At 50.1% G+C, this 17,023-nt stretch overlaps 1 protein-coding gene across 3 annotated transcripts in view; it reads left to right on the forward strand.

Annotated features, from left to right (window-relative positions):
* MYO1D (myosin ID) overlaps positions 1-17,023 on the forward strand; it is a 158,551-nt gene that overhangs the window by 71,200 nt on the left and 70,328 nt on the right. For all 3 annotated transcript variants that reach the window (XM_086766952.1, XM_086766954.1, XM_086766953.1), the window contains 3 exons: positions 14,087-14,310; positions 15,416-15,560; positions 16,183-16,287. In XM_086766952.1, coding sequence (XP_086623078.1) covers positions 14,087-14,310; positions 15,416-15,560; positions 16,183-16,287 — 474 coding nt within the window. The remainder of the gene's footprint in view (positions 1-14,086; positions 14,311-15,415; positions 15,561-16,182; positions 16,288-17,023) is intronic.

The following is a 17,023-nucleotide window of genomic DNA, read 5'->3' on the forward strand; positions in this document are numbered from 1 at the left end:
GGAAATGGCAGCATGCTTTTCCAAAAGCGTATTCTGGCTTATTCTTCTGGCATGAAACAGGGCTGATCTGTGGGGCCCCCCTCGCACACCTCTGTTAATGGTTTTCAGGATTACCACTTGCACTTCCCCTGTGCTCGCGCTGGTTTCTCGGGAGGAGTTCCCGTGGCTGCAGCCACTTTTCCAAGCATGTTGGTCTGTCCTGGCTCGTTCAGCGAGTTCACCGGTCAGGCTGCTAACCTGGAGCCTTGCTCTCTCCCCACAGTGGTGTGAGGCAAGCTAAGGAGTTCCATGTTGAATAAGGCTGCAGGGGACACACCTTGCTCCCAGGTGACCTGAGGTTTCGTATTAAATATCTGAGGAATTGAGGGGTGACCTTTTTTTTAAATGGAAAGGTGCAGTTACTGCAGAATAATTTAAAAGACCCAGCCTGTCTGTGCTGTGCAGACAGATGATGTCTCGCTGCAAGGTGAGCACTGGAGCTCCTCCCTCAGATAAAATCTGTCAAACAGTGTGAGGCATGGTTCTGACAGCAACTTGGCAATTTTGTGAGTTTGCTGGCCTTTCCTTTAGATGGAAACTTCAGAATTATATAGTCTGGGCTGTGACCTGGGCTGGGCTCAACAACCTTGCAAGAGAGCAGGGCTAAAGACTTTGTGTCTCTAGAAGGTCAGTAACTGGTTGGGAATAATGGATTGACTCCTGGGCTCTGTGAGGGATTTTGCTGTACTGGTTTTGTGTGGCACTGGGTGTGCTGGATTGTATACGGAATAACTGTAGTGCTTCTGGGGCTTCTCTTGGTGTGACAATCAGCCCAAGTGACGAAAGTTAACCTCACGGTGTGTGTTGTCCCATGGCTTCACAAACCTCCCTCCTCTATGTTCTCCTCTCCCTGAGGGCAGAGGGACTAACTCAAGTCTATGTGGAGGTGTGTTGAAAAGAGGGAGCACAAAGCATTGAAAGAGGACAGGTGGAGTCATCTGTGTCATCTCCCTGTAAGAAATCTCTAGTGAGTTCTAATTTACCCAGTAAAGGATTTGTGGGGAAAGGACCAGCTCCTTCTCAAGTGCCCAAGGTACTGAAGACTTTGAAAACTGAATGGCCAGAGCTTCTTTTCTGCAGCTTAACCCTGCTGTGGTTTCACCTGTGTCTCTATTTATACTCACTGGATATTCTTCAGCCAGGTGGTGGAGAGGAACTCTTTAGCGTCCTGGAGCTCGCAGCTAAAGACAAGAAACACTAACGCGTCTAAACGCTCACTGGAGAGCTCACCAACGACAGAGTGGGTGTTGGGTGATGTCTGTAGGTGTGTAATGAGGTACCTTACAACATTAACTCTCTCTGGAAAATGCTTGAATTTTTCTTCCAGTTTCTGTATTTCTGGTGTTTTCCTGTTGGATGCTCAGCTCTGTGTCAGATCACTCCTGTGGGAGGCACCGGCTGTGTTCCGCTGCCGATAGATGGGGCAGTTGGAGACTGGCAGCACTGAGGAGGGAACAATCGACACAATGAGAATGAAATCAGAGTAAGCATCTGAAGGGGCCTTCTCTGTGCTCTGAAAGCATCACGGCAATTTAGCCTTTATCTTAATTTCTGTTCTCAACTTGCTTTCAAACATTCATTAAAAACTGGCATGAAAATTTAATTCTTGCTCCTTTTTCCTCACTTTGGTTTTGCCTGTAAGCATCAAAGGCTGAGCAAGGTGAACGGTGGTACTCTGAGGGTCACAGATTCCATCTAAAAGGAAAGAGAGAGATTAAATTGATGTAAATTGATGATTTTTTTTTTTATTATTTTTTTTTTAAGCCTTCTGTTGTGTTGGAGTTCCTCAAATTAGAATTTAGGAAAAGACAACTGGAGATAAAATGTGGTGTTGTGGAAATAGACATTTGTGTGGTAAAACCTGAGGGAGTGTGGGGCGTAGCCTGTAAAGCAGCCGGTCACAGGCTGCAGCCCAATAACGTTTTTCTTTGCACAGGAATGGTTTTAAATGTACACCTTCATTTCTAGTGTTATGTGTTATGTGGTTTACTGCTCTTACACCAATCACAAGATTTTCAAAAAGAGATTCAGTAATTGTCTTAAGAGCTTTGTCGTGTCGTGTGTGTAGCCCTTAACCCTTGTAATAGTGCTGATTCCTGTGTTTAATGGCAGTCAGAGTTTGCTGCTTCTGAGTTCAGTTAAACTGAATTAAAATTCACTTCCAGTTCAGGTAATTTTCCTTTCTTTTGCTCTGTGCCTCCTGGATGTCTTCTCCTTTAGCTTTATCTCCAGCCTCCTTTTTCTTCTGTGATAAAATGTTACCAGGACTCCGGGCTGTGATTTTACTCCAGAGCAAACCAAGTCAGTGAGCAGATGTGATGTGATTTAACCTGTGCTGGCCGCAGGAGAATTTAGCAAGTGAGATCTGTGTCCGGTGTTAGAAAACCCATATGGCAGTGGGGACGTCGCTGTCGGAGTCAGCTGGAATGGTCATTTTAGAAGCACCAGCTGAGAACATCACTTCTTTTTCATGTGGCGCGTTTGAGTTTATTGACTGTACCTGCGGTCTTGCTGTCTACATCATTGTCTTCATGAACGCGAGTGGAGCCGCTCTAATGTTAATAATAAAAATTAAAAATAGAATTAAGATAAGCTGCCATAAAACTCCGTTGCTTTTTCTGCCCTTGGAAGCGTTCCCACATTCTCATTAGCTTTGCAGAATAGCGCTTTGTTCTGGAAGAAAAGCCCAGCCAGGCAGCACGTGCGGTGTGCAGAGACGATGTATCTTGTCAATATAATTTACTGCGCTATCTCAGCGCAATTTTATCAGACCAGCACAGCTGCATATGGTAATCGCTTCACTACATCTTTACTGCCTAATGCAGAGGGAACAGGAACAGGTTTGTACTGCAGCCCAGCACCTCCCTGGACAAAATCCCTTCTGCGCAGCAGCCCTCAAACCCCAGGAGGTCGGTGCAGCTGGGCGGAGGCGGCGCTGGTCCCGGTGCCTGCCGCGGGTATCCTAACACGTCCTCATGCCGCGGCCAAGCGACCTCGCCGTGCTCGCCCTCCAGCAGCGTGCGGCTCGCCGCGGGCGCTGGGCTTTGCGGAGGCTGCTCTCTGGAGAGCTGTCGCTCGCAGCCCTGCAGCTGCAGTCACCATGGCAACATTTCCCGAAACCCAGCAGGGAAGAGCAGAGAAAGAGAAGCACGGCTGACTTGTCGTAATTTAACGTTTCACCTTCCCTTTCTTCCCCAGCCCCGTGAGCCCTTGAAGCACCGTGCGCTGGGAAGCGTTAGCCACAAAGGGAAGCTTTCACCCCGACAAAGAAGGCGCTTTCATGTCAGATTACGGATGGGCAGCAGGGATCTGGTGAGGGCTCCCGGTCGGTGACCCAAATGGAAGGGAATGCAATGCGTTCGCCGTCCGGACTCAAGGCATTTACCGTCTTGAGTGCACGTGTCTGTGAAGTTTGGAATAAAAGTGGGAATAGGTGTATAATTACATGTGGATTTGTACCGTGAGCTCAGGCTTTGATCTTGAGAGGCTTTGGCAGGGAGAAGCTGTGCCAGGAGCTGCTGGGGCTCCTGCCAGAGGAGCAGCACGTGGGTGCTGTGAAGGCCCAAGAGAAATGAAGAGCTGGATGTAGCTGCTGTGTTGACAGTGCTGCTTGCCAGCGCGGCCGAACTGATCTCTGAGCCGACTGATCCGACTCCTTCTGCCATGCTGCTTGCCTCCCCTGTGCTCGTAGCATCACTTGTCTGCTTCCAGTCAGTGCACTGAGGCATCTCAAACTCAAAAAAAAAAAAAAAAAAAAAAAAAAAATCTAAACCCATGCCCTCCAAAAAAAAAAAAACCAACCCAAACTCACTACCAAAAACATAAAAAAAAAAAAAGAAGCTATTTTGCGCCAGTTAACAGCCAGCTCACCTTCTGTCAGACACACCTCCGTGCAGGTGAAAAGGGGAGTCAGGGACCTGCCCGGGGGGGACGGCAAAAAGGGGAGAACTGGTTCCTGCCCTTCCAGGGCACCTGGGTACTTACTTGTTATCTCATTTTCCTCTCTTAGGAAATGCTGTGAAAACACGCTTTAATGTAAATAATGTAAATACCCATTTCTTCTTAAGCAAGGGAGGAGGCGAGAGCGTGCTGTGTGTGCATTGCTATTTAAAACTACGGTCCAGCAATGAACGGACGGCAGGATGGCTGCCTGCTCCAGTGTTCTTGTGTCTCAGCCTTGAGAACTGGAGCTCTGTGGCTTCAGCAGCAGCGGCAGAGCAGGTGACTGCCCGATTCTGTGAACTCTTCATCATGGGCTTCTTCTTTTTGTGGTGCTGCTTGTAAATTCCCATAAACGACGACAGCAAAGCCAGCTGCAGCGCCAGCAGTCAGGAGTCAGCGCTGCCCGCTGCTCGCTCTGTCCTGCTCGTCCAGGTTTCACTTTACTGGATTTTGGCTTGCAGAACATGCGGGAGAACTTTAGAAGGAATCTGAACTGATTGCCATAAGGGATCAGAGGAGTTGGAGAGCGCCACGTCCCTGTGTCCCTCTGGAAATCCCGGTCTCAAGTGTGCCTTTTTGTCCCCTCTATAATGGGCTGCTTCTGCCGTCCCTTCTTTGTTCAGCAGACTTTTTGTGGTTCTGATCCTGTAAATGGAGTATTTCAGATTCTAGCTCTGGCCTTTCATGGTTTGATTTTTTGGTTGGTTTTATCCATGCTCGTTCATGTGTCTCACAGATGAACTGGGAGGACCAGATTGTGCAGCCGTTGCTGCCGATGCTTCCCTGTTGTTTTCATGGGAGGGAATTATTTTTTATTGTGCCTGAGCTTTTCATTTTTGAAAAGGTATTGGTCTGCTGCACCTCAAGATGTCTTTTAGCCTTGTTCAAACCGGAAAAATACTTCCAGTGAGGTGTAAATTAAAGTGCAGGCAGGCACAAATAGCATTCAGCAACCTTAACTTGGAAAAGACCTTAATGTGATAGTAAAAATTCCAGGATGGCGTGAACTGTGCTTGTAATGAGGCAGAGATGCGCAGACAGTTTCTGAGCTGTCTTCTCTCCCCACAGAACCCTGCAGTGGAAATCACAGTCCCTTCCAGGGGGTTTGCCGCTCTTTTGTGGGGATGGGTAGCGAGCTACACACATGGGTTACGGTGCTTTTGGGCAAGTAGGTGTATAGTGATGGATCTGAACTATTTCTGGTATTTTGCTGAACTATTTCTGGTATTTTTTTTAACCATGATTAAAACTGTCCTCCCTAGCAGAAAGGCAGGTTCCAGCGGTGGCTGTGCCCTTCAGACAAAGGTCAGTAGTGTTTTCTAGGTCTCTGCATGGCTCCGCTTTCCCCAGATCTGCCCTTTGTTCTAGAAAGGCAGGGCGCTGCTGTCGCAGCTTTGGAAACGGAGACAGAACGTGACCCTCCGCCGCTTCGCTGAGTAGATGTAGGTGTTAACTTGTGGCAGCTGCTGTGCTGCGTCGGACTGAAGGTCCATCGGGATACAGTCGTGTCTGCAGGAGATGCCTTGGGAGGACAGCAGCAGGGCAAGTGCGCCATAGCTCTCCTTAATGCTTTCCCAGCCCCTTCAGACATTTGGACTTGGGATGACCAAAGCTGGGCATGGAGGGTTTCTTATTCCATAACACCTGCTGGATCTCTCTTCCCTGAACTGATCCTCAAGCATGTGCCACCAGCTTTTAGGCTGTGGCCTTCTTTAGCAAGCTCAGCTAACCACTGCACGGGGGGATCTTGCTTTGTTTGGGTCCTTGCGTCTCCCAGCTTCACTTGATACCCACCCATTCCTGTACTGGCAAGGCAGGGCTTTGTCAGGACTCCATGGACACGTCACATCCCCTCTCAGTCCTCTTCTCCCAGAGAAATGCCCTAGCTTATTTAACTTCTCCATGTTTGGAGTTGTTCTGTGCTTCTGGTTGTCTTTGCAGTCTTTACCAGCAATAAAACACTGAAGATCATGACATGACCTGTATTTTGGTATCTTCAGCATGAAAAGCTCTACCTTGAATTTTCATGGGATGAGGGAAGGTTCCTGCATTCTTCTAACGGCAGCAGCCTTCTTCTGGTGATTGCACACTTCCCTGCTTCCTCGATACAGGAGCTTTGGCAGTTCTCTTCATCTGTTCGTGTAAAGTTATCTCCTTTCTCCCAACATCATCTTTCCCTGGTCGTTCCCAGAGGCAGGAAATTCTGTAGCGTGCATCTGTGATGGAGTGATCGGGTGCCCTTGGTCAGGAGAGCGGGGCGCTGCCAGTAGAGCCCTGCTGAGGGCACCCGATGGAGGTAGGGAGTCCTTACAAGCGGGATGGGAACGAGCTTTCCCGAGGCTTTCAGGCTGAACTGAGCAGCGGCAGCCTGGGCTCGGCCGTGGGGGAAGGTGGGTGCAGCAGCGTGGCGTTTGCCGCGGCCGTTGCTGAGCAGCAGGACGAGCTGCGGGAGAAACCCCGAGCGGCTCTGCCGGGGCTGCACAGCCGGGGCGTGACGCGGGCACGTGGGAGTCTCTGCTGTGCGGCTGGCTCGTTACCGCTGTTCCATTGGTAATTTTTATGTGTATTCTGGGACACGGTCTTGTTAGCACGATCTAATAATCTCCGAGTGAGACCCTTCTCTCTGTTTCTATCGAGCAGAGCGATAGAACAAACGTTGTTCAGCATTTAGTAAATTAAGCCACTCTTTCCACTCGCTGTTCGTGTGCTCTGTGACGCCATCTCTTGGAACGGGGAGGCCTTGATGTGAAACCGTTTGCCTCAAACCTTTGGTGGGCTCTGAACTGAACTGGGAGAACGCAGAGGCCACGTTGCGGTGCGCGCGAGTAGCGGGTGGGTGCCGTGTGCGAACGTCAGCCGCTCCCTCGTAGCTCGCTCTGCAAGAGGAGGACCCCTTTCAAAAGTGATCAGGAGTGGTGTAATTAAAGCTTGCTTCAGATTTGAGCATTCTGCAAGGACTCGGAGGGCCCCGTGGCAGAACCGTGCGCAGCTTCTGCGCCGCCGTTGACTTAAATATTTAATAACCTCTCCTGTTCGAGCTCCTTTAAAGCTGTGCGGGAAGGTTCATGCCTGTGTGAATTTCTAGCCAGGTTTTGTTTTATTCTTTTCAGTTTGGGTGCCTGGAGGGCAGCCTGTGCTAGGGCAGCATGAAATATTGATCGCGAAATGGCTGCGGCTGGCGCGGAGGAGGCCTGCTGGGAGGATTGTGCGGTGTCACAGCGAGCATGGAGCGGTTTTCCGAGGTTTGGTTGGTTGCAGAACTGCTCAGGAATATAACACTGGTGTTTAATTTAGGCGAGCTCGGTTCGTTTGCTGAATTCTGAGCATTTGTTTGCTTCCTCTGTGTGTTTAGATGGCATGCTGTGTGGGTTTTCTTCTGCGTTCACAGGGATTGCAGCATCTGAGTCCAATCTAGATCGTCCCCTTTTCCATGGAAGAGCTAAAAGTGAGGTGATCTCAGCCCTCTGGGCCCACCCTGGCTGGTCTGCTAGCTTCCCCTGTGCTCTACAGGGCCCGTCTGATTGTTTTCCTTTTTTTTTTTTTTTTCTTTTCTTTTTAATGGGAATTCTGAGCTAAGATGCAGACTGCCATCGGCAGATGAGGCTGTAATCCGTAGATTGATAGGATTTTCTGCGAAGGTGATGGAGTTGATCTGTGTGAGGTCTCTTTAATCTTACAAACTTGTCTAGAAGCTCGCTGAGGTTTTTCAGCTGGCTCTAAAGGCGTGTCCAGATCTCCTTTTCCATTCATTTGAATTTTATGTTCTTAAATTTTAATCAAAACCCATGTGAATTAAACAGACTCCAGAAAAGATGTCAGTGCTTCCCATAAGCTGAGCTGTGACTCTAGGTTTGGGTGAAGGCTCTGTTTCTTTTTGTGCAAGTCCCGGTTTCAGAAGCTGCCGCAGCAGCTGCCACACTGGGAGGAGGGGCACTGATGGGACCACCGAGCGCTCAGAGCTGGGCCGCAGAATCTCTTGGTCTGGAGCTCTTTATGGTCCCGGCGGTCACTTCCACCCCACCGGCCGTGACTGAAGGCGTAAAGCAAACAGCAAGGAGCTCTTCACTGGAAGCAGCCATGGAAATACATACTCTTTTCTAATGTTCAGGAATTTTTACTGAGTTTCTTGTGTTGTTCAGACTTTGTTTTCCAACCTTTTCCTTTCTCTCTATCCATCCTCCTAGCCCTTCAGTCAGAATTTCACTTGCCCTCTTCATTTGTCTTCACCTGACCTTTAGGAAGACAAAGCACAGAGGAGACCGCAGAGGTACTGAAAGAGGAGTGGAGAGGCTGTGGGTGAGGGCTGGATAAGGGGGAATACTTTTAATTAAAAAAAAAAAAAAGCCTAGACACGCCTTTTCTTTCCATTTTCAGTGTAACCCTGTTTGTAAGTCTCTGCTCTCCAGTCCTTCATTTGCTCGCGGTACACACGCTGTGAGGCCAACACGTGCTGCCGCTTCCGCCCCTTCCTGCGCCCCGCCCCGCCGTGTCTCCTGTGGCAGCTGCTCTCGTAGAGGATCATCTGCTCCGTCGCGTGTCCTGCACGGTGTCACTGGGCATTGCACTAACTATGACAAAATCGGTTGCTTTGGAGTCTGCTCTTCAGTGTGTCGCTTTGAAAATGGCCATCAAACGAGCTTTTCTGTGGGCCTGCCTTTCTCTGGGTTTGTCCTACGCAGCTGACACCCCAACAATCAGTTTTCTTCTTGTGACTGCTTCACTGCTGGCACTCTCCAGTCCTTCCCATCGTATCCTCCTCTCCTTCCCATCGTATCCTCCTCTCCTTCCCTTGTGTCCTGCACACACCTCCACCTTCTCACCCCCCACACCACTGCCAGGTCCTGCTCTCCTCTGCCTCCTAGGCTTGGCACATGGTCTCCTGTGGCTGTGCCTGGCCAGGAGCTTCGCCCATGCTGGTTGGGATTTGGAGACCAAAGAAGGCAGATGGCTCTTGAGCTCGTTCTGAAGCATTTCCAGCAGTGTCACTCCAATTTGAGGTTTGTTCTACCCTGCTGTTGGTTTTTCCTGAAAGCTATACAGGCTTGCCTCTTGGAGTCTTCTGTTCCTGTGTCAGATTTGGTTGAACTGGCTGGAGATCCAGAAGATGTCGGGGCAGTCTTGGGAGGTCTGACTGGGACAGGGTTGTCTTTAGTCTTATTGCCATGGGAAGCCAGGTTAGGCAGAAGCGAAAGCCACAGAGAGGTGGCAAAGGAAGTGTCATTTTCTCCTTGCCCGCAGGGGAAGGGTACGGGCACTGCGGCTCTGGAGCTTGTTTACCTCGTCCTTGCAGGCTGCGCAGTGCAAGGGCTGAAACTGCCGGCTCTGGCGTGGCTTTGATTTACGTTCAGGCTAAAAGCTTTCACTGGTGGTGGAGCTTCAGAAAGGTGACGTGTGTGAGCTGCTCAATCCTTTCTGAACTATAGATGAGAATGACTTGGACATTACCTTGGGTACGGAGGGCCAAAACCAAGTCAAATCAGGATGCACAGACCCTTTCTTTTGGGTTTTGGCATGCAGGTCTCTGGTATTTGGCCATGGCTCCACCATTGTCCTGCAGCACATCACAGAAAAGTGTTGTGACGTGAGAGTCTGTGCAGAGTGCATACTAAATGCCACGATAAACTTAACACTGGAATTTTATTTTTTTTTAATTTTACAGTGCTTAATGTTCTTGAGTTATGAACTGGAGGTGGGGGCAAGAATTGGAAAGGTACATTGAGAGAGGCAGCGCTCTCCCAGTATTCACGTGTTGGAATGGCGTGTGTTGGTAGGAAACGCTCAGGCATCCTCGTTTCTCGTGTGTGATTCTGCCCTGTTGCTCAGCACTACACGACGCAGGGCACACAAACTGGCTGCTGGCCAAGGGGTTTGTGGCTTTGATGGCCACCTCCTGTCTGTGGGTTGGGAGGGCCTGTGTTTCTGGAGGACACCGTCAGCCAGTCCGCTCGCCTCAGCGGTCCCACGTTACTGGTGGGCTGCTGTAAGCAGAAATGAGCCCTGTGGCTGGAAAGAAAAATACCGAGCCAGAAAAACAATGAATTCTAAAATATTGGTACCCCATTCCCTGGGAGAAGTTTGTTCCTGTCTTTGGCTCACTCCTTACCTTCGGGAGGAGCTGCCGTTGCTGTTCGGAAGGCCCTTACTGGGAGGGAGGCTCTCCGGTTATGACAGCTCGATGCGAGGCCACGCTTTTCATGAATCGTTCGCTGCCTGCGTGTAGCTGAGGGGCGTGCCTCGGCTGGACAGCGGGATTTGGAAGGCGGGTGGTGGTAGCGACTGTGACACGCCTTGCTGGGAAGCCAATTTCTGCGGCGATGCAGCGGATCCAACACGGGGCTATCTGTTACCGCGCCTTTGTTCCACAGGTGCCTGGCTGGTGTGAAAAATAACCGCAGCGAGAGGCTTTCCTCATGAGCGTGCCTCCTTGGAGAGCGAGGGAGCCAAAGAAAGGCCTTGTTCTGTAGAAACAATTCCAAATGGTTTTGGGAGAAACTGACAGAAGTGAAGCTCTGCAGATCTTCAGCAGCTTACACTGCATTCACCATGCGTGTTCTTTTGTCGAGATCCTTTACAATCTTCAGCACGCTGCTTAGCTGCAGCTGGAGCCCTTTGTTCCTCATTTCTGTTCCCATTAAATCGACAAAGGAGAAGTTGGCAGTAGATCTCTACCTAGATTATCTTGTTTGCTGTCCATGTATTCCTTGCAGGTACATTTTGTGACCCTTCAGTCTATGTTTAAATGTCTCAAGCAATCAAAGTTATCTTCATTTTTCATAAAAAAGGACGCTCATTACTTCAGTGCTCGTTAGATGCTCAATTATTTTATCCTAGGTGCTGCTTTGGACAAGTCCGTGCAGTTTCTGACTCTGATGTGCCCTCAGCCGTGGCCATACCGGGTTTACATCGGCCTTGCGCGCGTTGGGTGAAATCCAGGCCCCATGCAAGTTGATTTTAGTGTGGCTTCAGGAACCCTGAGCGCCTCAGGAGCTCTGACGCTCTTTACGCAGCAGTGTTCTCGTGTCTCTCTGTGGTTTGCAGGTTATGTAGAACTAAAACAACGATTGTAATTGCGCTGAAAGGGAATGCTGATAGCAGCATATGTGATGCAGAGGAGGCTGCCCTCCCTCAATCTGCCTGATGGTTTCACAGAATAAATAAGGAAAGCGTTCTCTATTATTTTATACATACGCAGTGCTAGGATTTTCCATACCGGTCCGCTCTTCCCTGTTTACCTTGGGCTGTCTCTGGACGGCTGTTTGTCAGACCAGCGCAGCAGCGTGCTGATTTTCTGCCATGTGGTTTGTGTTTCCTGCCCGTACCCTCGCTGGCCCGTGTCACGCCTCGCTTCCCCAGCTCTTCCGTGCATTCTCTGATGCAGTCTCTGTCCCCGCACCCTCCTGAGCAGAGTGGCTCCCAGCGGGGGCTGGGATCTGGTGAGAAGCACGTCATCTTCAGTCACCTTGCATGTTGAGTTGTTCCCCTACTTGCTTGCTGCACTTTTTTCCTACACTTTGCTGCCCAGGATCATTTCCCTCCTCCTCTTCCTGCCAAGGAGTAGGTAGAGTACGGTGTAGGAGAAAGCTGGGCTCCATCTGCTCAACTGCATGGAACTTAGCAGCTCCAGTCTGGTCTTCACCATGCCAAATGTTCCACAGAATGGGGTAGGGCGTAGGGTGATTTCATACCATTTCCAGAACCGGATTCTGTCTTGGAGACTCGTGACGAGTGCCGTTCCTCAGGGGTCAGTATTGGGCTTGGCCCTGTTCAACATCTTTGTTGGTGACATGGACAGTGGGGTAGAATGCGGCCTCAGCAAGTTCGCCGACGACACCAAGCTGTGTGGTGCCATGGACACGCTGGAAGGGAGGGATGCCACCCAGAGGAACCTGGACAGGCTGGAGAGGTGGGCCCGTGCCAACCTCATGGAGTTCAACCAGGCCAAGTGCAAGGTCCTGCACCTGGGTGGGGGCAATCCCAGGCACAAATCCAGGCTGGGCGGGGAATGGATGGAGAGCAGCCCCGAGGAGAAGGACTTGGGAGTGATGGTGGATAAGAAGCTCAACATGAGCCAGCAACGGGCGCTTGCAGCCCAGAAAGCCAACGGCATCCTGGGCTGCATCCCCAGCAGCGTGGGCAGCAGTCGAGGGAGGGGATCCTGCCCCTCTGCTCCGCTCTGGTGAGACCCCCCTGCAGCGCTGCGTCCAGCTCTGGAGCCCCCAACAGCAGAAGGACGTGGAGCTGTTGGAGAGGGTGCAGAGGAGGCCACGCAGATGCTGAGAGGGCTGGAGCAGCTCTGCTGTGAGGCCAGGCTGAGAGAGCTGGGGCTGCTCAGCCTGGAGAAGAGGAGGCTCCGGGGAGAGCTGAGAGCGGCTCCCAGTGCCTAAAGGGGGCTGCAGGGAAGGTGGGGAGGGACTTTTGACAAGGACATGTAGTGATAGGATGAGAGGTAATGGCTTTAAACTGAAAGAAGGTAGATGACCTTTAAAGGTCCCTTCCAACCCAAACTATTCTATGATTCTATGATTCAGGTTTGACATAAGGGAGAAATGTTTCACGCTGAGGGCGCTGGAGCACTGGCCCAGGCTGCCCAGAGAGGTGGTGGATGCCCCATCCCTGGAAGTGTTCAAGGCCAGGCTGGATAGGGCTTTGAGTGACCTGGTCTGGTGGGAGGTGTCCCTGCCTATGGCAGGGGGGTTGGACTGGATGATCTTTAAGGTCTCTTCCAATGCAAACCATTCTGTGGTTCTATGAAAGTGTTGGAGGGTGTAGGCTCACGTTGTTTGACGCATCAAAATACAAGTTGAGGGATGGATTGGCTCAGCCTTACTGTCCGATGTTTGGGCAGCGTTGTGTAGGGTCCTGACTCTGCTCTGGCATGCTGGAGCACAAACGTGCTTTGTGGAGCATCGAACACAGCCGTGATGTGGCGGGTGCTCAAGCCACTCCCCAGGCTCTGCTGGAGCTGCGTGGATCAGGTCTGTCATGAACAGGAGATAACCCACGCAAGGCCAGTGAGGCCGAAGGACAATGAGGAGGGGTTGCTCTGACAGAGGCTGAAAGAAGAGAACTCTCTGCTTTTGAGGGGTTTGGGACCCCAAATCTCTGTTTCTTTGAATTTTTGAGTGTCTAGAGAAGAGCAGCCCCTCACATCTGCTATACTGCTTGCTACATACAGTTTTTTCAGCCACATATCAGGGTTAGCAGTAAAGCTGTCGAGAACATTTGACGTCAGCTTCATAAAGACAATATCATGTTGGAAATTGCCCCAGGTAATTAATTAATTCTTCTGTAAGTAGAAGGCTTGGTGTGCATCAGTGGTGCTGCAGGATTTTCCTCAAGAGGAGAATAAATCCTCCAGCAGCGCCTGCTGCAGCCAGTGAAGCCTGCGAGTGCGGGAGGCTCCTTACCCTTCCTGTTTGATGCTACAAGGAAACAAAACCGCAGTCTTCATCCCGGTGGGTTGCATTAGAGGGACGATACAGCTGCTGCCAAATCCCTCGGGGACGCGTGCGCCGGCGTGAGAGCGCCCGGGTGAACACACGTTCCTCTGGTTCCAGGACAGAAACAGCGCAACCAGCCCAGCCTGGCTGGGCGCTGCTGGGCTTCCTCATGCGCGAGGTCTCTGCGTGAGGAGTTGGTAGCGACGCGCAGTCCCGCCAGTGCTGTGAGCGGTCCTCCTGCCCCTCATTGCATGAGGTGTCAGAAGGAGAAGTCCAGACCATGGTGTGTTTTCTGCCTGCGGTGCTCTCCAGGCACTGATACGACTCGCAGCAACGCTGACAGAGCTGGCCTCCCGTCCGGCGAGTTTGGAGATCGTTTGTTTTGCTTATTTGCTTGCTTTTCAGTGCACAGCCAGAATAGATATTCCCCAAACAATTTGCAAAGCAATTTTTTCTTAATCAGAGTGAAAATTCTTTCTCGATACACTGGTAAACACGGTGGTTTTGCAGTGATGTTTTAGTTGGATTTGTTTGGCACAGAGAAGTCACTTCCTTTAATATAAAACTGATGTATTTATGGATTTCAGCAGTATAGAAGGGAGTACAGAAAGAAAAAAAAATATCCTGCTTTTAATTGCTAAAACTGTTTCTCCACTGGCTCGTAGGTGTGGAGGGGCACCCTGGCTCGCCTGCGCTATAAGAGGACGAAGGCCGCCCTCACCATACTCAAGTATTACCGCCACTACAAAGTGAAGGCCTACATCCGCGAGGTTGCCCGACGCTTTCACGACGTGAGGCTAATGAAGGATTACGGCAAGCACGTGCAGTGGCCCACTCCGCCGAAAGTGCTGCGTCGATTTGAAGAGGCACTCCAGTCCATCTACCACAGGTACGGAGAGCACCTCTTGTCTTTTCGGTCTGACCCGGAGTAAATGGCTGCTGCTTGTTCCAGAAAAGCTGAAAAAATGACTGAAGAACGTGACCTGGATGTCGTACGTGAAGGTGTCAGTGGCTTGTGGTACCCTTGACCAGGCAAACAATTATTCTGTTCCAAAGATTTAGTCAGGATGGACATTGTATTTCCTTTCTTGGCCCCTTTCTGGTTGATTTTAAAAGAAAAGAGCAGCTGCTGTTAGATGAGGGAGAAAAGGAATCATCTTGGCTTCCTCAAGGCTTATTGTAGGAAGCCGGTACTTTTCTGCAGTAGAATAAGCAATGTTCCCCTACTCACCCATGTTCTATGTGTGGAAGAGGTGTTTTATACCTTTACACCTCCTAATAATCTAAAAGCTAGGGACTTTTTTCTCTGGCAAGTTGTAGGCAAAGTAGTTAGGATTCCAGTCTGAAAAATGCCGACTTCTGAAAGTCACTGAACAAGAGATGTTGGCTGGCTGAGCCTCTGGAAGTCTCCAGCCCAGCCATCTGCCTGAAGCGGGATTAGCACCAGCTCTAGATCAAGTCAGCCCCAGTTTTTCCCTCGGCTGTCTCTCAAAAGCCATCTGCAGCCCATCTGTGTAGAGTCTGGCTTTCGGCATAAGCTCAGTTATCATAACTACCAGATTTTAGTTGCTAAGAGACTTTTCGTGGCATTAATCCCGGAGACCTGGTGTTGCTGCTGAACAGGTGGGCTACCCTGCCCTGTTCCGTGTTACGGTTGGTCAGGTTTCAATTGCAAGGCCAAGTTCAGCTGTTGAAGAAGAATGATGTTGTAAATGAACCCAGAAATGGGCTTGCAAAGACTTCATTGCAAACAAATGTGCCGGTAGTTGACTTCTGGTCTGGGATGGGGAGCACACCAGCCAAAGCTGGGAGGAGTTGGCGATTATGTGTGACTTTAAAACAATAACTGACATTTCCAGCTTTGTGAATGCGATGGGAGGACTTCTCTTCTCCTGCCGTTTATAGTCTGGGGTGTCCTTGGTGTGCTGGTCTGGCAGCAGCAGTCCTCCTCGTGCGTGGTCCAGACTGGAACTGATTCAGGCATTCTGGGGCAGGTGGAGAGCCAGTGAACTCATCCGGAGCGTCCCGCCAGAAGTCCTACCTCAGCTGAGGGCCAAGGTTGCCGCCATGGAGGTGCTGAAGGGTCACAGAGCTGATATCGGCCTGCAGAGAGCGTGGGAGGGGAACTACATCGCGCTGGTGAGTGCCTGTGAAGTGAGCGGTGCGGTGGCTGGGGCGTAGGATGCTGAAAGGATGGGAATTTGAAAAAGTGACTGTTTGTTTCTTGGGAGGGAGAAGGACTTTGACGTTTCCTCTGTAAATGAGTTTATATAGTTTCAGAACCTTTTGACTTCTGCTGCACTGGGAGTGATTTTTCTGAATGCTAAGCCTAGCTTGAGCATCACAAGCAGCATTAGAAGATAATGAGTAATGCCATCGGCTGGCTTTTCAAATGGCCAAAGCTAGGAAGGAAGTTGGTGTAAAACAAAAATTCTGGCTATAACGGGATGTTAAGAACTAGCATCAAATGGAAAGGAACAAAGAAACTATCTCTAGGCAAGTTGCATCGCTGCCTTTTACTCCATCCTTCCTTTAAGCATTTTGTTTTGTTAAGGTTGTTTTGGGGTTTTTTTGTTGTTTTTTTTTTTTTAAGAAAGCAGATAAAACTCCAGATGCTCTGCCGCTGTTTGCCGAGGCAGAGAGTGGAGGAAGCCTTCGGACGAGGCGGCGCAGCTGCGGTCTGCCCTGGCCCGCTGTGACATAGCGCAATGACTTTCTCCAGTAAGCAAGAGGAGTTATGTGCCTGTGTTTGCTCTTTCAGAAATCGGATAACCCTCAGACCACGGGTTCCTTCATCCCTGTTGCCAACGAGCTGAAACGGAAAGACAAGTACATGAATGTTCTCTTCTCCTGTCACGTCCGCAAGGTAACTGGCGCGTGCGTGGGCTGGGTGGGGAAACTTCTCGCGGTCGAGGTGACATCTTGGGAAGCCAAGGGCGAGGAGGTGATCCTGGAGACAGTGGGATCACGGGACAGTTTAACAGACGGCAGTTCAACGCAGTCCTGTTTGAAGGAGCAGGATCGGTGATTGTTTGATACGTAACTCAACCTATCGCACCCACAGGGGCCTGGTTTGAGTGGCTTCTGTGGCCTCTGCGTGTTGGAGGCGTGACTACGTTCACTTGGTTCTGTGTCACTGGTGTGCCTCTGGCTTTTTTCACAGCAGAATGTTTTGTTAAATTGGTTGGAAGGTTTTAAAAACTAATTAAAAAATGTGCTTGCATAATTTTTTATGAGTAGTTCATAATGATCTAAGTTATGCTGGTTTAAGTGTCTGTCAGGAGAGGGTATTTTGTATTTTACAAAGCCAACAGACAAAACCATTTCAGTGGCAGGCCGGGGCTGCTGCTGTTCGAGTGGTTTTAAGAAGCTATATATTCTTTTTATTTCTAAAAATGTGCTGGTGCAGTCGGTCCCCACGTGCCCAAGTGGTGTGTGTGCGTGATTGTTGTTTATGACTCTGCAAATGTTCTGTCATTCCAAAATTCCTTTTGCAGCATCAGTTCTCACTGTATAACAGAACTTCTTTGCTAGTGTGAGTGAGTTGCATTAGTTATAAAACAGTGATTTATGTAAATAAAAATAGAAACCTCTTATTGCTT

Source organism: Chlamydotis macqueenii, chromosome 25 (assembly GCF_036417535.1).
Source record: "Chlamydotis macqueenii isolate bChlMac1 chromosome 25, bChlMac1.mat, whole genome shotgun sequence".
NCBI lineage: Eukaryota > Metazoa > Chordata > Aves > Otidiformes > Otididae > Chlamydotis > Chlamydotis macqueenii.